The 22,922-nt window shown below is 39.9% G+C and overlaps 1 protein-coding gene across 1 annotated transcript in view; it reads right to left on the reverse strand.

Annotated features, from left to right (window-relative positions):
- Nucleotides 1–22,387, reverse strand: part of LOC134390413 (collagen alpha-6(VI) chain) — a 105,973-nt gene extending 83,586 nt beyond the window's left edge. Inside the window, exons 1-9 of the mRNA XM_063113729.1 lie at nt 22,327–22,387; nt 19,415–20,011; nt 17,471–18,091; nt 15,604–16,164; nt 14,230–14,787; nt 11,490–12,065; nt 8,647–9,216; nt 879–1,222; nt 717–795 (exon numbers count right to left, since the gene is read on the reverse strand). Of these exons, the coding sequence (XP_062969799.1) occupies nt 717–795; nt 879–1,222; nt 8,647–9,216; nt 11,490–12,065; nt 14,230–14,787; nt 15,604–16,164; nt 17,471–18,091; nt 19,415–20,011; nt 22,327–22,387 (3,967 nt within the window). The remainder of the gene's footprint in view (nt 1–716; nt 796–878; nt 1,223–8,646; nt 9,217–11,489; nt 12,066–14,229; nt 14,788–15,603; nt 16,165–17,470; nt 18,092–19,414; nt 20,012–22,326) is intronic.
- Between the last annotated feature and the right edge of the window lie 535 nt (nt 22,388–22,922).

Genomic DNA, 22,922 nt, shown 5'->3' on the forward strand with positions numbered 1-22,922 from the left:
CAGCTGGAAGGTAAATGAATCTGCCAGTAAAGGGGATCTGGGTGGGGCAGCAACAGCACGCACTTAACAGGAGAGTATATCTATTCCTGGTCAAAACAGAACACATGGATGCATTTTGCTTCTACTGATCCATATTTTAACAGGAACTGATGGTAAATCAGACTGGCCATTGGTGCCAAAAGCCTGGTGCCAGAGCTTTAAAAACTCATAAACACCATGGTTGATTCATCTGTGGTCTGAAGGAAGGAATCGATTAGAAAAAGCCCCAAAACATGAGTAAACATGCCAACATTTGCAACTCTGGAAACGTTAAGAGTGTTAGAAGAAAAAATTCCAACTGTCCCATTTCTTGGTCAAGGAGAAATATACAATTCACTTTTGCTGACACTTCTGCTAAAGAAGTAGCAAATATTAGAAAACATGGAGCAAGGGAGAAAGGAATATTCTCCAGAAGAGGTTAGGAGGAAGAAATACAGTAAAACGAGACAAAGCGTGCTTCTTTGTAGTCAGTGCTGTTTCATACACATAGGGCAGGAGGAAAAAAGCAGATGTCAAGATGTTCTGAAAGGTCATTTGCTCTGCCAAGTGCATATGCAGTAGCGAGATTGTCAAATCCAGGATTATTTGAATGCCTGGAAACTTAAGAGCCAGAGATGAGTTTTGAGATTACAAAGTTAATAAGCACGCCTTTCTCACTCTTCCCCTGTGCTCAGTACCTTCTTTTCTAAGTTCATCAGACTTTTGTTCAAGTTTTTCAATATCATCATCCAATCCATCTGAAAATAAAAGGACCACCTACAAAAGTAGCCAAAAAAGAAAAATGAATAAAAGGAGTTCATTGCAACTGCAGACCAACAAATAAAATAAAATCTTGTTACCTTTCCTCGAGCAGCCGATTTGTTCTGAAATGCACCCCATAGAGAACTCAAGAGATTTGCGTTGAGAAGAGATGGTCCTTTAACTGTTACATTCTTCAAGCTGTTCAGTATGTTTTCACTGTAGATCTCAAACTTGGGAGAATATTTTTCCATGGCATTTGTCACTTGGAAAGCCACACTAACCTGAGTCTCCGTGCCCACCTCACAGCTTACCCCATTGAGGGAGCTGATGGCATGTAAGATGTCTTGAAGGTAGGTTTCTATCCAAGGCTGTCCTTCGAGCAAAGTCTGCTCTTTCTGCTGAGTTGAAACATCAAATCCCACCACAACATCCATGAAACAATCTAGGATTCAAGGGAAAAGCATATCTTATTAAATCAAGGAACACCTTTATTTGATTTAGATGACATGTCTGAATCAAAGGACTTGGAGTTCATATTTCTACTCCAGTTATAAAGTTGGAAAACAAGGAAGGGCATGAGTGAGTAAGGGAAGGGGCTTGGAATCACTCTTTTATAATCTGTATAACTGTAAGTGTACATTATTATTTTTTTAGCTGGTATAAAATATGGATGATTCTATAACAGTTAAAGTTCTAAAAGATTTTATTGTAGCTGTTGAAAAAGCCATCTGGAGTCACTTAAATATCTCTAAAGTACATTGTGGAAATGTTAATAGACTAAAATCAGAAATACATATCATACTACTTATCACTTGAGGTCATTCAACAAATATTAAATTATAATTATAAGGGAAATATAAATACATATGAATAGGGAAAGTCATTTGAAAAAAGTAAATCACAAAGGACTTGCCTAAGGAATGGTTTTGATGATTTGTCTTTCTGAAAAGGGTCTCTGATTCCTCTTTTTGTCTTAGACATCCACTCAGAAAAGAGAAAGTAAAAGCAAAAATAAAAAATCCCAGAGATCCTTTGAGATCTTGCTTGGTTTAAGTACTACAAGTGAAGAGACTGAGAACCAAATTATCCATATTCAAAGGTGGTGCTGTCTTGAGGAGCTCGGCCCTTCAGGAAGACAAGGACACTGCCATTTGGGGTTCTAGCATTACTTAAAGAGGTACAGTATTTAAATTTCTTTGCTCTTATCCTTATTAACTCTGGGAAATTTTAAGCACTGGAGAAACTAGAAGGGGATTTTTTTTTTTTTAATTTAAACATAATTGATTGTACATATCTGTAGGGTACAGCATTGAATATCCATACCTGTGTGCAATATGTGATGCTCAAATCAGGATAATTAGTATATTCAACATTACACAATATAATCATTTTTCGTGGCCCTTTACCAATTTCCCACTAACCTCCACTCCCCCCTACCCCTTTCCCATCTGTTGTAATCTCAGTTCTGTTCTCTCCTTTTGGAAGTTCAATGTAATATTGTAATTGTTGTATCTTTTTAAAATTCTTTTTAAATTTTTTATTTCATTTTATTTTTTAATTTTTTTAGGGGCTTGGTATTTTAAGCTGAGCTTCCTAAAGGCAGATAATTAGAAAAGGATAAAGTCGTATGACACATACACTTTTCTTTCAAGAATTTTTAATGTGGCTGAAAACTTCAACTATTTTTTTTTTTTAGCAAACTCAACACAGCTTGCTTTGTAAAATAAAGAATGATTTTTAATTTGCTTTGTTTAGATCAGCAGTTTTTGAGATACTTGTTGTGTGAGCAAATTCCTGTCTACACTTCCTGCTAGACACATGGACAGTTGGACATTTGCAAGTCTTTCAAACAAAATGACAATTTCAATTATTAAAACAAGAACTGGTAACAAATCATTTTTAATGAGAAGTGTTGCGTGAGGAAAAAGCATCTTTTTTGAAAATCAGTTTTCACCAAGAGATTCATAGTAAATCAACATGTTATCAAAAATCTAAAAGGCTGGTTTTCTTATTTTACTTTATTGGAAAATCTCTTCTTGGACATTCGGAAAGTGAGATAAAGAGAATGAAACTAGTCAGAAAGAAGGATCAGAATACGTCCTTTCCAAAATTCCTTTTGAATCTTCTCATATCTGTGTCTTGGATGAACATTATTTTAACCTCTGAACAGAAAACCAGTCAGTAACCGAGATATATCACTGCCTTCAAGGAAAACTTGCGAAAAAACAAACATGGGCAGAAATGCCAAGATGACATTAAGTGACCCTAGGGACTATTCCCTACAAAAATTGAGTATTTTAACTTTTTGTTTAGATTGGTGAAAGTTCAAGTTCTACCTAAATAAATTCCTAGTGTTTGTTTAATTCAAATGACAAATGATTCCAAAATAACGTGATCAAAGGAATGGAATTTGAGGAACAAGTCCAGCAGCCATGTGTCTAAGTACAAGTAGAGAGACAAGAATACACTGATCAAGTGAGCTCTCACGAATGGCTTTGATATCTCTACTGCAACACCTGCCCTTACATCAGAAGCCCTTGAAGGTTTTGGAACTAAAGTCTTACACGATAGAGGTCGTGCTTTAGAGTAAATCAGCCAATGGTGATTTGAATTAACCAGAGGTAGGAATAGTTGGAAGTGAACTAGAGAGAAGGCTAAAATTGGATTTCCAAAAAGAAATAATGAAGAATTAAATTAAGATAATAGGAGTGGAAATAGAAAAGGTACAACAAAAGAAAGGAAAATTAAAACGGTAATCCACAAGACTGGCTACAGAGTACAGTAAAAAAAAGAAGTAAAAGCAGCATTTTGAGCCTTTGAGTAGTCTTCCAAATAGCAGTGCAGACGCCTGTGGGTAGAGAAGGTCTTTGAGTGGGAAGACAGAAGTTCAGTTTCAGTTGTGTGCTGGTCATGACTCTGTTACTGCTGAACAACTTTTTTGTAAATCTCTTAACCTCTCTGGGCATTAATTTACTTGTCTAAAAAAAATAAGGGGATTATATATTTCAAAATAAAAATACAAAAGAACAGAAAAGAGTGAATTGAACTAGGCAGTTGCTATTTCATGGTTCCCTGCCAGGCCCCAAAGCTGATTCTAATTATCTGATTTATAAAGAAAGCCCTTAATTGAAGTCAATGATGGCAGATTCTTAGTACTAAGAAATACTGTCAAGAGGCTAGGATATATTCATAAGAAGACCAAGATTCTTAAGAAAATACTTTAAAGGAGAAAGTGGAGCTGTTAGCAGTTATGAGCTGGAATAGGAGAGAATTTTGTTACAGAACTTTGAAAGAAGGGGTGTCTTAGATGAAAAAAGAGAAAGGATGAACTAGAAAATACAGTTAAGTACTGTAAGAGACCCAGTTGATATACTTCCCAGATTTGCTTCCTTCCTCCTGCCCAAGACTTGGACATTTGTCCACTGGGGAGCACCGGCTGCCACCATTGTCTGGTCTCCTAACCCTGCAGGGGTGAGAGCCAGACTTCCCCATGGCCTCCATCGTGCCCACTGCAGAAGGGCCACAGTGGCTCTGGTGCCCACATGCAGGAAGTCATGGAGGCTCTGGCTCCTCCACCACTTCAGGCCCCAGAGGCAGTACACAGAGGCTACTGGATCTGGTTTCCCCAGCAGTTTCCCAGAAGGGCTGGACAATACAACTCACTGGTGTGAGAGTTAACTCTCTGTGGGTCAACTCTGACTAATGAGAGGCAGGAGATGGGGAGGAATTGGCAGATAAATCCTCCTTTACTCCCCCTGCTGGCCTGGGCTATGCAGTATCTCTACAGGGCCTCTGGCGATGTTCTGCATGACCAGTACCAGTTATGCTCTCCTCAGAAGCTGCGGCTAGCTTGGTCACATGTCCCCCTTGTGTCTACTTTTCCTCCCTTCCTGCAACACTTCCCTTCCACTGCCTCTTGCTTCCCTGGGATTGCACGCCCAGTAAAGTATTCGCATGTAAACTTTGCTTCAAGTTCTGCTTTCTAGAGAACCTAGTTAGGACAGGAACATAAAGAGCTCCTTTTCAGGAACAGTTGGAAATGACTGTCTTTTTTCCTTAATATTTCTCATATTCCCTGAATCAAATCCAAAGGTTTTCTCTTACTTCATTCTAACCAGACTGGCTTTTTGCTTAATCTCCTTTTTGATCCATCTATCCATGATTATAGATGCAAAAGACGAGAGGTGCTTCTGATTCTTTTGCCACCTAACCATGACTCCATGCCAACAATGGCAGATTTTCACAACCTGAAAATTGCCTGAAGTCTCCTCTAAGTGGACAGAGTAGCCAGGCTCAAAGAAAAATCAGAAAAATCAGCATGGATGAAGGTAAGAAAACAGAATTTGGAATTTAGTTACTTAGGAGAATTTGGTATACATTGAGACATGAAATTTGAATACAGCTCTGAAATGTTGCTAAAATATTTAAGTTCCTAAACAAAGGAACTTTTGGTAAATTGTCCTTCTGTGAACTAACCCCATCACTCCATATATTTGCATGTATAGTATTACTGTATGGCACCCTCTGTGACATGCTATGATCATGCACTTCCCATTCATTATCTCACTGGTCCCTATAAAACAAAGCATAAGTAGACAGTCTTATAATACTCATTTTGTAGGAGAGGAAATGGTGAGTTAGAGAAGCTTGACTGAGCTGTTCCAGTTTTAACTGTGGAGCTTACACGTGGGATTTAGATCCAGGCTTATCTGGAGTCCATATGCTGAACCATCTCATTTCACCACTTCCTGTGACCAGTGATAACAGGTCACGCAGGTTACTAGTTCTGCTACGAGACTGTGCTGTTGGAAGTGACAGTTTATCAGTAAGTGGTTTCCTCAGGAAGCAGCAGCTTGTGGGAACAAGATATAAACAAAGATTCATCTTTGTTTTTATATCTTTACAAAGCTATAAACCCATGACGACTTAATAAGCTCCAGCTATTAGTTGATGAAGGACAACACTCAGACACTAGTTCTTTACGATGACAACATCAGATAACCTAGACAACAACTATGTCAAGGAAATAGCTTAATTTAATCAAAAAAGGGGTGAGGGGAGAGATTGGGTCAGACATACCTAGGTTTCCAAATGTGCTTAGTCTGTTACTTCCTGTATGATCTAGATCAGGCTGTCAATATTCCTTTGAGCCCCAGTTTCCACATTTATAAATGAAAATAAAAATGCAAACCACAAGGGTATTGGGAGAACTAAAGGAGATAATGCATTTAAAGTGCTTAGAGCACCAGGCTTGGTAAATGCTCGAAAAGTATTGATTCCTAGTCACTTCCCTCATATCTCCATGCAACCGACCTTCCTTTCACAAATATTGAATCAGAGTGTGCAATTAGAGAAACTCTCAGAGATGACTGAGCTTTACGAATGAGAAAACTAAGACTCAGAAAGGGTAATGACTTCTCCAAAGTTACACTGTTTTAATAAGCACAGCAAATATTCAGGCTCCAAGTCCAGTTTGCTTTGAGTCACACCAAGCTACTGTCTGATTTCCTTGATTTCAGGATTTATAGTTTAAGAACTGGCATCCCCTAATATATTTGCACATGCCTTTGAAGCTTTATCAGCATTCATTCCAGCCTCATCAATCCTCGGCTCACAGCTTGGCTACAAAGGCCACACATTCTTGCTTGCTGGAATAATGACTTCAAGTTCATCTTAATATAGAGCACTTTTCTTATTTATTAATTTTCTTTTTTTTTTTTTTTGCATTCATGACTGTTTCCTTTGAAGACAACTCACTTGCTACTTGGAGTTTATACTCCTGTTTTTGACATTCCACATGGTTTTCTTTCACGCTCTCAAGCAGAAACTAGATGTTTCCAAGACAATCTTCTGCCTAATAGTTGGAAAAGGGCATTTCATGTGAAATAGGATATTAATGCAGAAGGTTTGGTTGAGGCAATCAGACACATTTGAAAGTATGGGGAAATCATGAAGCAGGATTTACAAAGACATTAGTCCCTAATCAACTACAGGACTCTTAACCTTCAACCTACACATTGGGTCTTAAAGAGGGTTTGAGACTGGAGTTTAGAAGAACATTTTTGGAGAGAGTTGTTGATGCACTGTGAGCTTTCTGTCTACATGTACACATACACACACATATACAAGAAGGGGAGGTAATTTCCTCTCTAAGGCAAGAGAGGGGCTTTAAGAAAGAACTTGAGGTAATTTATGCCTGGAAATCTAAAGAATGAGACATGAGATGGCGTGCTACTCTCCCTGCAAAGGAGGGGCAGCCACATTGAAGGGCTGTAATTTTCAGTGTTTATTGTGGTAATTGACATGTTACTGTCTCCCATGGAGCTGATATAGCCAAGTGTAAGAAAGAGCAGTTGTGGGCTCCTCTGATCTCCTATCCAAGAAGACTACCTGAAGGGGACAGAGATCCCTCAGCAGAATCAAGCTGGAGGCATCACCAGATGCCTAGAGGCTGAGGAAGGCATAAGGGACTATCTGGAACTGAGATATACTCACCTTCCTCATAGGAACTGTGGTTGAGAGATCCCTGGACAAGTGTGCTTTAGTGGGGGTAGAGATAAAGGACAGCAGGATGAAGAATTTTTGAAGGACTCATGAATGGACCCAGCTTTAGACATGGGCTGCCATCAGAGAAAACCAACTCCTGACAAGTGCCATCAAATACAAACTTTTCTGTACCTCTTCAGCTCTTTTCCCTTTTCCAGCCTATTCTGGAGAGGCCAGAGACTATGGTTAGCAAGATGGGGGCAGGGCCTGGGAGCAGAGGGTAGCAGTGGAAGGTGGGGAATGACAGGTGAGATGCCAACCTCATGGCAGGCTGGAAAAGTCTGACTGGACTAGCAGGCTGGAAAAGTTGAGTAACCTTGAATGAAGTTTAAAGTTTTAATAGTTACACTAGGATGAATATATTAATCACCAAGAGCAGGTTAATTTATTTCCTGAAAGTGACTAGGGACAGGGGAAGAGCTAGCCCCATGAATAAATTTAATGGGTCAGTGGTAGACAAAAATGAAGTGACTTTATAATTATATCCCAGGTGTCATGCTTGTTCAAAGTAATGTTTTAATGTGCATTTTCTCATTTAATCCTCACGATGATCCTCTGAGTTAGGTGCTGCTATCGTTCACATTTCGTAGATGAGAAAATTAAGCTTTAGGGAAGTTAAGCAACTTGCCCAAGAAAAAAGTGGCTGTAGAGCAGGGACTTGTAGCCAGGCCATCTGTCTCTAGAGCTGCCTCCTGATAACTTGGTAGCTTTCCTTTCCTTGGTGGAAAGCTGGGGTTAATGTTCACCATGGGTAGTTATGCAGACCCACAGTTAACCCATAGGATACCTTTATAATAGAAAAAAGTTACCCTTTCTTCAAGACACTTCCATCTGTTGGAAATGTGCTATTAAAACAAGATATTTACTAACTTCTGTGGCAAAGTTTCATATAAAGATATGAACCTCTAGGGATGTTCCCTACCCACCTGAACCACAGCACTTGGCAGCCCCATAGCCATACTGCCAAGCAACCAAAATCCAGGAAATAGTTTATTTCTTTGAGACATGTTCTCCAACCTCTGGAGCCAGCCAGATCATAAGCAATGGCCCAGTCCTCACACCATCAGAGATGGAGGCATTCCCATTCAGGAGGGTATGCTCCCCCAGCAGGGACGGAGGAAAAGACACAGGATCTCACCACCCTGTTTCTCAATCTACACATCACAAAAAATACTTGATAACTGTGAAAAGTTCAATTGGAAATCCAGAGGCACAAATCTAAATTCTCCCCACCGCCCCAGGGGATGAAAATAAAGCTTGAGGAAAATGTCAGTGAAAACAGTGAGTGCAATAAAAACAAAGAGCACATTAAATACTCACTGCTCTCGCCCCTCGAGGTACAGATGTTACGAACAATCCTTTTTTTGATCTTTTTCAGTTCATCGAAGTTATGCACCATCAGTTTTTTATCTGCATTCCCGGTGATCTGAATGAGCTGCTGGTCGTCCACGTCCCCGATGCCCACGGAGTAGATTTCAATACCTTTGTGTCTCAGGTCTTCAGCGGCCTGCGCCACCTCGTCTTGGGACTTACCATCTGTGAGGACCAGCAACACCTGTGGGGTGCCTGCATTGATCCTGCTGCCCATGTCTGGCCGGAAGTAGTGCCCCACCTGCCGGAGCGCAGCCCCAATGTGTGTGTTTCCAAAGATCTGCTGGATGCTTTCAATCTGAGATGACACCTCCTTTTCACCGATGGAAGTTCCCAGTGCAAACTCTGGCCGATAGGTGTGGCTAAACTGGGCTGCTCCTATGTGCACTCTGTTGAGGCTGACATCAAAGTCCTGAACAACAGAAGCCAAAAAGTCCTTCATCTTCTTGAAGTCACTCGGATGAATGCTATTTGAACCATCCATGAGGAAAACAAGATCTACTTTTTCAATTTCACAATCTACGAACAAGAGAACAAAAAATTGTTATTCTTTCTTTACCCCATCAAGAGTAGATTAAATGTTTGCAGCTACATAGAAATGATATCTCTATTTTTTTTAATTGAAACAAAATTGATTGTATATATCTGTGGGGTACAGCATTGAATATCAATACCTGTGTGCAATATGTGATGCTCAAATCAGGATAATTAGTATATTCAACCTTACACAATGTCATCATTTTTTGTGGCCCTTTACTGATAGAAACAATATTTCTGAAAGTGGTTTCTCCTCTTATGTTACCCTGTGGCCACATTAATTGGAGAGGAAATAAAAACAAATGATCAGTTCATAAAGGCAGCACTAGGTGTGAACCACTCACACATCCTTTTATGCTTCTCTTGGCTTGACCATTCGGTTTTATGCCATTTTCTTTTCTGAGAGGCCAGAGAACTGGGGATAGGGTCACAGAAATCTCGTTCTCATCTGCAGTCTAGTCCTAAGCTTCTAGAGAACCCAGTGACAAAACTATGTTATCTACCCTAAGTGAGTCATTGTGTAGTATACACACATATTCAGATGACACACTATATGCCAAAATACGTACAAGTAAATGTTAAAATAAAATTAATTAAAAAAAAAAAGAAAAAGAAAACTCACTAACAGTAGTAGCACAGCAAGAAAAAAAAAATAACACACATCCATTTAGAGATTCAAACAGAAACAGATATTCTGTATTATTGACTTGGCATCCTGGGCCCATTGGGCCAATAAATATTTTTCTGACATATTAGGGCAAATTCAGGGCAGGTTTTAAAACCATGGCTCTGGTTATATATAATTGGTTTTCCTCTTTATTAGCCTTTTTTCTGGTGTATATAAGCAAAAATATCTACCTGAGAAAAACATTTTTGGACACACAATGTAGTATAATTAGAGATGCTTCCCTTGTGTGAACACAGCAAATACAAAACAAAATGAGCATGAGAAACCATCGCCAATGGATGAGTTATGCTTGGCACATACTCATGTGTCCTAAGGGATGCTTTCTGGTAAGCATTAGCATTTCCTTGAATTCCCCAGCGATCCCACCACTGACCTAACTTAATTAATTTTTATTGCAGTCTCAGAAAAGATTTAAAGTGTCTGAGATTCCCATAGTCCAGATAAGCAAAGGAGAGATAAAATATATATGTGTGTGTACATATACATATGTATGTATATGGTTAATAGATTATCCAGAGATTGGTTAACTCATTGAATTCCTTTGTTTCAGATTCAAAAAAAGGAAAAGGAGTACTGTTTTCTGCTCAAAGGAGAACTTTTAATATAAAAGTGCAATGCTAACTTCTACAGTGGACTTAAGGACAGATCAAATTTTAGGCACTGGCCACAAGGAGGTAAGAGATTTGTCCCAGTTTTCAATAAGACCCAGAAAGATTTTGTTAATTTTCTGAAAGGGAAAGATAGTTGGTGCATTCTAAAGAGGCAAGGCATATGAAAATCAGAAAAGATAAATGATTTTTTAAAAGAATACACCAAGATGTTGGAATTGTGGATTAATAGCAATTCATCTAATAAAAATACTTAGTATTTTTAGTAAAATACATCTTGGGAAAAATACTAAGGAAACTTAATAGAGCATAATCTCTCTATGAACCAAAAATGTAAAATGGCAGCTGAATAAATGAATGATGAATGATAAAGAATACATACACACACACACACACGCATGCACAAGTAAACACAACGATGCGATCTCTAGCTGCCAGAACAGGAGCACAGCAGCCAGGGCAAAGGAAGTCACACTGTGCTCTGTCCTGAAAATGTCTGAGACTGGAAGAGAGTGTTTAACACTGGGCTCCACATTTTAAATGAACTTGTGCCATAACAGAAATAAGTGAAGAAATGGGGGACCGAGGCCTAAAGAAAAGGAGACTTCAGGCTGTGACAGTTGGTTCTTAGGAGGAGAATTTGATGTCTTGCATAAAAAGGAGGAGGAAGAATTAGGGAGTGGAAAAGCATGTACGCAAATTTGTGTTCTAATAAATAAAGCTTGTTCAGAACTGGTGACTCCCCAGCACTAGTAGAGTTTAGGAAGAAGTGAGTCAGAATGTTGTCAAAATATCCTTGAGGTCTTTCAACCCTGAGATTCTATAATGTGAGAAGTCCTATGACACAGGAAGGGTTACTCCTCTCCTCTGCAAAACTTGCTCCTGAGGGCTGTTGCTTTGTCTCTCTCTCATTTGGCCCTCTGCTAATAATTAGGGAAGACTTAATTGATAAACCTTACCTACTTTTGAAGAGTTACAGACACTATCCGACACATCTGAAAATATCCCCTTCAGGCCTCCAAAAGTCTCCACAAAGAAGTACTTGTCACTTGATCCTGCCATGGCTAACAGCTCCACAGGATTGGCGCCAGCAATCCCCACAGCCAAGACAAGGATGCCTTTGTCCCGCAAAGCCCTCGCTGTGGCATTGAGCTTATCAGCATCGTGGGATTCCCCATCGGTGATGACAATGAGGACTTGTGGGACTCCCCTGTGCAGGCGGCTGCCTCGGGCTTCAGTGAACATGTGGTCAGAGACGCCTAGTGCCTCCGCAGTATAGGTGTTGCCCCCTATGGGCTGGTCATTCTGGAGCATTGAAATCACCTCTGATTTTGTGCCAAAGTCATCCAAATAAAACAGCACCTCTGGGTCATCAGCATACTTCATAGCTCCAAACCGGACCTGATTCTTGCCAACATTGGCTTTTTTCACTAAGCCAATCATAAAGTCCTTCATGATATTATATTCATGATAGTCGATGCTGCCAGAGCTATCGATTACAAACACAACATCCAAAACTTCAATCCGCTTGCATTCTAAAAGAGGAAGAGAAAGGGAAACAATATGAGATTAGCTTTGAATAGTTGGGAGATCCCCCAATCTTTCTTTAATACTTCTGGTGTTTTCTCTCCATGGGATGATGCTGTACATTAGAATGTCAATTCTCTGGATAGAGACAATACACATACTCGCTTAGGTGAGATTTTAGGACAAGGCAGGTGTAAAGTGAAGTGTACTGCAGGTGGTGGGAGGGGATGACTTCATAATCACAGGCTCATTAGGAGTAAAATTTCAAAAACCTAAAGAAAAATCAGAATTCTGTGTAAATTTTCCTATAAAAATGGTTCCTTCAACATGTGCTTTTATTTATACGAATTTGCCTTTTTTCTCAAACCACAGAGATCTTGAGATTTCATTCTTAAGATAAACCTTGGAGAAACAACCCAATGAAAATGAATTTGGCAACACTATATATATTTTTTATGGCTCCACAATTGCTGACTTTTCAAGGTTATATTTTCTCCCTTCTTGACTTTCTTGAAACATTATCTACTTTCATTATTTGTCCTCATTACAGAAATAAGCCCATTTCTCACTTGGCTCAATCAAGTTGTCCCAGCATGACGTTCTTATCAACTTTTTAAACCTGAGGCCAATGCTGTGGAAAAGTAAAGCAGGAAAGACCTAATTAATGCTTAATCCATGTGTAGCATGTTCCATCTAAAGGCACAGTGTTCCAAATGCTAACTCATTCATTCTGGAGAAATGGAATTGTAAGACACTTATTTAGTCCTTATGTAGAACATTTTCTCTACAGGCCTTAGAAAGTTATGATCCACATGTTAACTCATCAATTCTTGAGAACCGGAACTGTGAGAAAGTAACCCCCCCACACACCCCCATTATCTCTTTTTCCAGCCACTTGCTGGCTATGCACAGAGCTGTTGAAAAATCTAGAGCCAATGTACTTACCCCACATGGAAGCCATGTGTACAGCACCATACACCAAATTCCCAAGAAAGGCTGGCTCCGCTAAAGAAAGAATTATGGCCCTCTGGCCTTCAGCTGCCTGTGAAGCCTCCTTGGATTGACCCAGGGGACGGGGGAATAGATTGCTTAATGTTGGAATCCTTCAAAGAGTTCATATTTATTCTGGGTGGAATTACCAGGGAATACAAAACAGGTGTACTCTTTCTACAAAACACAGACCATGACCATCCAACCTTCGAGTGGAAGCTGAATAGAACTATTATTTGAATAAGAGAACAATGTTCCTCACCTCCCTTAAAAACCCATTAAGATACATCTTCTTCATAGAGACTTTTCAGCATGCCTCTGTCACTAAGCCCTATGGTGCACAGTATAATCAACCCCTTATATTTGCTGATCTTTTGCTTGGTCACTTCCGTTACTCTGCAGTTTCACTGGAAGAAGGTGGGGATATGCCAGTTACTTTCTTTGAAGCATCCATTGCTCAAGTTCTCTTACTATAGTTCTCCTTTATAAGATTTAATAAATGTCTAAGTGTTATCACAAACAGTATCTCATTTGATGCAAGTATCAGTCTTTAGAAATTGCAAAAATTTTTTAAAAAACCCAACCATATATAGATGATTCTAGGCTACAGGGGAGCCAACTTGCCCAGGACGTTATGCGCCTCTATCACCTGCCTCAGCAGCCCACACGCAGCCCAGTGACACAAGGTACACAAGGCGGAGCCCCTTGCCACAAGGTAGAACCAACTCCGTGGAATAATTCATGCTCCAGAGCTCCCCACAGGGCCAGGATGAAACTAGACCCCAGCTAGGGTGACCTTCTTGCTTAACTCCCACCCATGCTCTATCCTGCCTTCCTTACTCCCCTTCTGAAAACTCCTCCTCAATAAATAACTTCCAGCAGAGCCCCTGATTCAGTGTCTGCTTCTAGGGAACCTGATTTAAGACCTGGTACGACACTAGTTTTCTTAAATGGAGGATTCATCACTCGAGGGCTATTTGTCTACAAATGGGAACGAACTTAGGTAGGTCAAAATTATTCCCTATTGTCTAATTCAACAGGTCAAAGCGACAAGGATAAACATTTCAATTAAACAAAAGTTTACAACGTTCAGACAGAAATCTATTTAAGAAATAATTGCTAACATAGACATATCCAAACTGGTATTTGTATAGTCCTGCTAGTGCATGTGCCCATACCTACCTTCACGGGGGCTGCATATTCCAAAAACAAGGTCATCTTCAATGTGCTGCAGGATGTCAAAATTCTCAACATAAAATACCATCTCCGGCCTCCCGCTGATCTCCTCAAGCTGGGTGACATTGGAGCCAAACACTCCCACAGAGTAGATAATTATGCCTTCTTGCCGAAGTGCTACTGCGGGGTCCTTTACTATGTCATGAGCTTCGCCATCCGTGATGAGGATGAGAAACTTCCTGACATTGGGCCGGGCTCCCTTGGCGGGACTGAAGTACTGAGACACAAATGTTAGGGCACTACCGGTCATGGTGGTTTCTCCAATGTGAGGCATTCGGTCTATTGCATTTGAGATTTCACTTTGGGACATGAATCGGTTGAGTTGAAACTCCTCTTTGTTGACGTCACTGAACTGGACGACGCCAATTTGCACCCGATCTGCCCCAATCTGAGATTTGGTCACCAGGTTTTTCATAAATGTTTTCATTTTGCCGAAGTTTTCAAGTCCTATACTGCCAGAACTATCCACCAGAAACATGATGTCGGCTTTCATCTCTTTGCAGGCTGCATAGGAGAAATCGGGATGTTTATTTAAGTTATTTACATGTAAAAAAATTAAGAGTAAATAGGAAAATCCAAAACACAAATAATTTTGTATTGAAGTTAACTGTGTGCTTGGTGAAGATTATTAGTAGGCAAATAAGTCATTGAAGGAAATAAAAGTGAGATTATTCTATTTGTTATTTGGTAATTTGCTTAAATCTATAACTCAGGGTTTCTCAACTCCAGCCCTGTGGACATTTTGGGCTGGATCATTTTTATTATGGTAGGCAGTCTGTGCACTGTAGGATACTGTTAGGTGTTTAGCAGTATTCCTGACCTCTACCCATCAGATGCCAGCTGCACTCTATGTTATGACAAACAAAAATGTCTGTAGATATTGCCAAATTCCCCCTAGGGGGTGGCGGGGGCAAAATCACCCCAGGCAGAAAACCACTGATATAGCTCTAAAATATTTCATTAAAATTTTATAAAAAAGAAATTGAAATAAACCCCAAATACTCCTTAAAACCTGAAATCATTTGATGTAATTACACATGTGGTAACTAATCATTTATCTATCCTCGCAGGGATTTGTGGGAGGAAGCTAAGTAATACGTATTAGGGAGCATGCCTTCAGATATCTTTCTTATGTTCAGATATTAATTAGAACACTATAATGGTCTCTCAGTTTTGTTCTGGAGAACAGACATAGTTACACAAGTCAACAAACCTCAGCTTTGAGATTTATGTTGTTTCTCTAAACCAGCAATGGTCAAATATTGCCAGGAAGGCAATTTGTGAGCTAAAGCCAACAGGTGAAGCCACCATTTCTCTCACCTTCCTCGGCACAGATTTCTTGCACGACTTGGTTTCTGATGTCTTTCAAAGTGTCAAAGTCATGCACGTAGGACACTCTCTTCTCCTCGCCTGCCAGCGCTCGCAGCTGCGTTTGGTTGGCTTCCTTCACCCCAATAGCATGAACGCGGATGTGCTCTTCTCTCAGTCTGTTCACAGGTTCCAAGATGTCGTCCTTGGACATGCCTTTCGTCAGCACGACGAGGTGACATGGCACTTTGTTTCCTCGCTGCTGCTTTGCTTTTTGCAGCAGTTTGAGTGTGAAATTCAGGGCTGCACCTGTGTTTGTGTTCCCACCCATCTGCCTGATGTTCTCAATGGCCTTTCCCAAATCATTCTTGTTAGAGTATTTATTGATCTCAAATTCCAAATCCCAGCTATCGGCATACTGAACGGCCCCCACCCGCACCTTGTCGGGGGCGATGTTGAACATGCCCACCACGTCTGACAGGAAGGTCTTCATCTCCTGGAAGTCTGTGGCCTGTGTGCTCCCTGAGCCATCAATGAGCAGATAGATGTCTGCTTCCTCAGTGTCTACACAACCTAGAATGGAAGCAAAAAGTCAAGTGTGGTATTTGGGGCAAGTGTACAGGAGAAATGGAGCACACAGGAAGAAGAACAAATAAGAACTTCCTCAGACAGAAAAAAATGCAAACAGCTTTTAGGCTTAAAAGACACGCTTTACTAGCTGAAAAGGGGGCGATCTTAGCATCAGCTGAGCCAAATAAATCGCTTCCAACGGTTTAAGATCACTACCCTAATTCTCTGCCATGAATCAGGGTAAATCTGGATATATATTCCTAATATAAAATCTGAAACACTCCAAAATCTAAAGCATTTTGAGTACTGACATGATGCTCAGAGGAAATGCTCACTGGAGCAGTTTGAATTCCAGGTTTTCAGATTAGGGATGCTCAACTGTTAAATATGTGCAAATATTCCGAAATCTGAAAAAAAAAAATCTGATATCTGAAATATTTCCATTTCCAAACATGTTGGATAAAGAATACTCAACCTATAGTAAAAGATAAGAAAAACTTGAAGCTTTCTTAGTTCTCCCATCAGTAAATAAATGCTCAGCAATCAGTGATGTGTTGTGAAATGGAGAAGGTATTTAACTGGATACTGTGGATGTATGAGCTCCCTTTCTTAAAATCTTATTTACTTCTCAGCCACTCCTACTGAATTTACTAAACTGGGGGTATTGTCAGTGAACTTATCTGTGTAAGACATGCTATAAATAATTGTTAAAGCATGTATACATATATAGGTATAGACATACATAAAAACACCTACATAGCATGCATGTGTATATACGAGACACATAAAATACATTGCCCTCTGTCTCTCTCCCTAAACTCGCAGATACTAGAATGGTACTTCACAACACATCATGCAAATACTTTGCCCTCCATCCAAATCATACTTCCTGTTTATTTTCTAAATTGGAATGGGGAATAAAGGAAGAAGAGTATGGAGAGAAAAGTACAAAAAGATTAAAAAAATAAAGGAAATGGCAGGAGGATGTGAAAGGCAAAGGAGAGACAGAAAAAAAGAGAAGGGAGGAAAAATCACAAAGGAAAGTATATGAGAAATGAATCCACTTAAAGCTGCACAAAAGAGGAAGTAAAAAGGGAAATTCCTTATCCTCCTGCCAACACCTTCATAGCTTTGATTCTTCCCAAACTGGACTTCATATTATCAAGCTAAAGAAAAAAATTAGGAATTTATTCTCCCCATCTGCAAACTGTCCTGCCAGTCCCCTTTGTATATAATAGCTGAAAGACTCGAAAAGATAAGAAAAAAGAAAAAGCATCTGAGCAACCCTTCTTTCAGCAAAAGTCTTTACCAGATTTGAGGGTTTCGGTTCTCTCGGACAAGACAGAGACTCTGTGTGTTATTTGCTTCCGCAGCTTCTTCAGAAACGTCTGGTTGTGAGCTGCCAGGTCAGAGAAGGTCTTCAGTTTGGAGATAAACTGCTCGGCAGGGTGAGATGCTATCTTTTCCAACTGGGTGTCACTGGCCCCCTCTATGCCCAGGGTGAAGATAGTCACGCCCTGGCGCCGGAGGTTAACAGCTGCCTTTGTCACGTTGTCTTCTGAAGCTCTGTGGGTCACCAGCACCGCTATCTGGGGCACCCCCTGATTCTTCCGACTGCCATTCTGTGACCTGAAGACTTCCTTCCTGATCTTTTTGATGGCAGCTCCAGTGTAGGCCTTCCCAGCCTGGGGAGAGAGGTTCTGTATGTGCTGGAGAACCTCTGACTTATTTATGCCCATGCTTAGCGAATTTATCACCTTAGTCTCATCGCTATAGGCCACGAGGCCAACCCTCATGCAGTTTTCCTTTATGTCAAGGGCAGATATGCTTTCTTCCAGGAATTGTTTAAGATAGTCAAAGTTCTCTTGGCTGCCGTTGATTGACACATCCAACAGGAACACAACATCAGCCACAGAAGGGCCTTGGCAAACTGCGTGGGCAAGGAAGGAATAAGCAGTTTTAGTGGGAGGTTTAACACCTCTGCTGAGCTAAGAGGCATGGAGAACGTATGTTAGAGCTAGGATACACACTCAAAGAAAGAAGGAATTATACAGCATGATTATGAAGCTGAGATAAGAGGGGCCTGGATTCAAATACTGGATCTTCACTAAACTCCCAGCTTCAATTTCCTCGTATCTAAGATGAAGATAATAACAGTATTTATCTCATAGAGTTGTTATGGGGACTAAATGAGATAATATACTTACCATGGGGCCTGGTACATGAGATTCATTCAATGAATGGTAGCTATTACTATCATATTAAAATCCTTTAAGCATTATCACTTACAATCAACAATTATAGTCCAAATATTCCACCAGGATGGTAACAGAAGAGCAATTGCACTATCAGTTATTTTATCTGGGAAAGATGCCAGTAATAAGGATTGATATTTTCAAAGATTATAAGACAAGCATTCTCTATTATCAATAGGTAGTTATATATGTCATCTCATTCAAATTGATTTATTTAACCAGGAATAATGTGTTTCCTGTATTACGTATTTGAACACGTACACTTTGAGCAAATAGTTTTGTACTGGTTCTTCTCTGACCCTCACTTGAATGATGCCCATAAACTCTTGGCCATTCTTGTCAATACATTAGTACAAGAGGACAGACCAAGACAGCAGGTTGGCTGTGGTGCAGAACACAGGAAAGCTAATTCAGAACAGACAGCGGGAGGGAGGCAGTGCTGGGCTGAAACTGCATGGGCTAGGAGTCAGGAGACCTCACCCAGCTCTGACTTCAGACTGCAGTCTGGCCCTGGGCCAGGCTGCATCACTTCTAAGGACACCTGCAGGTTCCTTTCTGCAGAAAAGGGGGTTTGGATCACCAGAAATTGTTTCTAGTCTACCATTCTGTCATTATGTTACGTGGCTTCAGGAGCCAAATATTTCTTTAGAGGCAAATTTACCTTTTGAATGAACCAATAGTAAAACTACACAGCAACTAACGCCCAGGGAGATAACTCAGAGAGGTAAGCTAGGTAGCAGGAGAAGGTGTCCCTGAATTTCAAGAAGTCTGTGATGATATGTAATATGGATAAGTGAAACATGGAAAACCAAGGTTTGTGGGGTTCATTGGATTCAAAATGGCCATAATTATTGGACCCTCTCGAACACATAGATATTTCACATTTGAGAATGTAGCCTATTTGGGGGATAGGGATGTTCACAGAGTTTCAATCATCTCCCCACTTTGGTTTTTCAAAAGTATTTTATCATCATCCTGCATGTGCATCCTAAGCCCACCTTCTACGTGGGTATCATCGGCCACTCTTCCCTCATGCTTTGCTGCCTCCTTGATGATCTGCGTCATGTTTTGGGAAAACGTGCTGAGGTCTCTGACCGTCCGAAGGTTGAAATGAAACTGAGCCGTGGCCATGGCCTTCAGGTTTTCCTCAGAAGCTTTCTCCATCCCCACAGAGATGACTTTTACCCCGTCTTTCTGCAGGGCCTTTGCAGCCTCTTCCACCTCATCCTCAGACTCGGCCGAAGCCAGGACCACCAAAATTGGGGGAAACTCTTTCTTGTCTCTTCCATCTGCAGGTGCAGAGAAATAGGTCCTGTGAGCCTCCTGCAGAGCGTTTCCTATCCGCAGGGACCCGCCAATGAACCTGAAATTCTTCTTGAGGTGGTTCAATATGAGGTTCCTGTTCTTGAACGTGTTCAGGTGGAATTCATCGTGGAGCTTGTCGCTGTACTGGGCCAGGGCCACGCGGTACTTGCTGGCCTCTATGGGGAGACTGTTAATCATTTTGTTGATGAACATTTTTACAAGAGGAAAGGACTTAATTCCCAGGTGATCAGAGCTGTCCACCAGAAACACGACATCTGCATACTCAGGGCCTAGAAAACCACAAACATATAAACAAAGCAAAAACACTAAAAATTTACTGCCATATTATATACTTTCAACTATATAGGGAAAAACTTACTCTCCTCTTTTATTTATTGTTTAAATATCTTCCTAGTGAACTGAAAATAATAGCCTAAAACTGCATTCTCTAAAGAAAAAGAAATATTTGTTTCTTGGTCTATTTTATATAGCCTCTCATTTAAACTGATCACAAAATTAAGCATCGCTTTTGTAATAAATTAGTTAATTAGAAATAGGTAAATTTAGAGAAGTAAAAAATCATGGGTTTTTATAACTTTAGTGGATGATCTCTTGTACTTGTACTTTTTTTTTTTCCACTTTCAGAATTTGACCTTGATTTATATCAGGAGAATAAAAATTTTAATTGCGAATCAAACTCCTCTGAATTGGTTTGAATGGTATCTGAAAGATCGGCCTTCATGGTGATTCTCATTTAAGCGATGCTACTCATGATCTGATTAACTTATAAACATATTAGTTTCATATTCCAAAGTGTCAAATTGATGAAGTTTGAAAAATACCTACAAATCATAAAAATATGGGATTGCCTTAATCTATTTTAAAGTTACTTACAGTATTTTTTGATGGATCAGAGGAGTGAGCATTATAATTGGTAAACATATTCTCACATATATAAAATGTGATGGTACCAATACATCTGAGGCTAGAGAAGGGATTATATATAGTTTTAGTTTCCATTATAATTATGTTTTCTATAATAAAATACTTTGCTGAACTTTTAAAACTCCATTTAATGCTAGATTCAATGCTAGATATCCAGAATTATATTTTTATGTGAAAGAACCACTAGGTTCAAACACTAAATGTTGTTTACTGAGAGTCTGCTGGTTTGGACTCAGAACTCTCACTATCCTCATCCAGGGAAGGGAGGAAAGTGGGGTGTGTGTGCGTGTGTGTGTGTGTGTGCGTGCGTGCGTGCGTGCGTGCGTGCGTGCGTGTGTGTGTGTGTTTGAGAAAATAAATTGTAAGTGAACAAGCTATGAAAACCCTGACTGTTATCAGCTAACTCTACAAGCTCCATCAAGCCACTCAACACACTTAGGCCTCCATTTCCTCTCCTTTAAAATAAGTAGATTCAACTAGAAAATATCTAAGTTACCTCCTCACGCTAAGATTTTAATGATCTGAAATGGCTACTGGATAAATTCTAATCAAAGTCAAATAACTTCAACCTTTTCCTTTCTATCATTGTTAGGAAACAAGTTTTGGCACACCTGTTCATTCTGTTTGTAGCTGTCTAATCGAGGCATAGCAGATAAAATCATTTTTTATTGTCTTTTAAATAACCTAATTCCAACCAGTCTGAATTCCTTTCATGATTAGATAGCCAGCAGCAACTCAAGGGAAGAAATATTTCGGCGTGAGTCAACACCTTCCTCCATGAGGAAGCTGGAACCCCTGTGAGAACTGTCAGTGTAGCTAGCCCAGGAGGGCTTGACTTGTGACCAATGGTGACCTTTCTGTTCATGTAGGGACAGGAAATGTAGATGTCTGGCACATGAGGTGATTCAGGCTCTAATGAGGCTCATGACTATGTCTGAACCTTGAAATGGTTGGGGAAAAAACATTGGCTCTCCTTAAAAAGCTTAAGGCCCACTGGGACATCAAAAGAAGACATTTGCAGAGCAATGTCTAGCTAATTTCTTTGCAAAATTTGTTTCCAATGTCAAAGTCCTTGAGAAAGCTGGCTCTGAACATGAACTATTAGTACAAGAACCAATTATTTAAGAAGTAGTAGAGGTGGTGAAGGGTGGGCCAGTATTTTGACTTTAAGTCCACTGGGTATAGATTGCTGACGAATAGTAGACAGTAACTATGGAGCTTTCTCTCCAGGGTAAGAGCACTTTATTTACAATAAACTAACAGTTGAAATTGGAGCAAAATCTAGATACTTAACCAAGACAACCTTTTGGCACAAATGAATTAGAAAGAGACATTCTAAGTTTCCAGGCCCAAACCTAATATTAATATAATTTTCATGCAACCTCCCAGAAGACCTAAACAGGGTTGAAACTGAGGACAGATGACAGCTCTCAGATCTTTCTATCGCTAACAAGGAATAAGGTCCAGAAACAAATGATCTTCAAAGGAATGCGATGACCTCAAAAAGAAATTGACCCACTACCTCCACCCTCACTACCATTGAGATCAAAACAAAGCAAAACAAAACCCTTAGCTTTTAAGTAAGGCAAACTCATGTATTATCTATTTTCTATAACGATAATAAAGGGAAAAAAATTATTTCCACTTTTTTTTTCCTTACCAGAATCTTGGTTCACAGAAACATGGGAACAAATTATTACGAGGAACAAAATCAGCAACATTTTCATATTATGACCCGAAAAATCTCCAACTTGAAATCTGAAAAGGCAAAAATATAAACATCTAAAATTGTTGTGGATGTTATTTGGGAATCAGGATGTGCACCCAGGAACACACAAAGTTATGTAATAAATTGGTTGCAACAGGGAACAAGGAATTTGTTAGGTTCACTGACCTTCTGATCTGTGAAGTGTATTAAGGAAAAATGAACCATCAACATTTACAGTCACAAGAGTTTTTCCTGGTCCCCAGGAAACATGAGATTTTGGTAGCCGGATGCATTCTCACACATGATTCCACAGTAGCCAAGAAATACCACGTGTTCCTATTAGTCATCTCCCTGCACCTCAGTGCCATCCTCTGTCCACTCACTGCCAAGACAATTCAAAGTTCACAGCTGGGACTCACTCTAAGCCCTGTATTGTAATTTCCCCATCATGAACATGTAGGTGTGTTCATCTTTGAATAATAAGTATTTCTAGATGTGGTCAATATTCCCTGCTTTTTGTCTTCTCCCCTAATCAGAAAGTTAATCGT

This window comes from Cynocephalus volans, chromosome 11 (genome assembly GCF_027409185.1).
Source record: "Cynocephalus volans isolate mCynVol1 chromosome 11, mCynVol1.pri, whole genome shotgun sequence".
Classification (NCBI taxonomy): domain Eukaryota; kingdom Metazoa; phylum Chordata; class Mammalia; order Dermoptera; family Cynocephalidae; genus Cynocephalus; species Cynocephalus volans.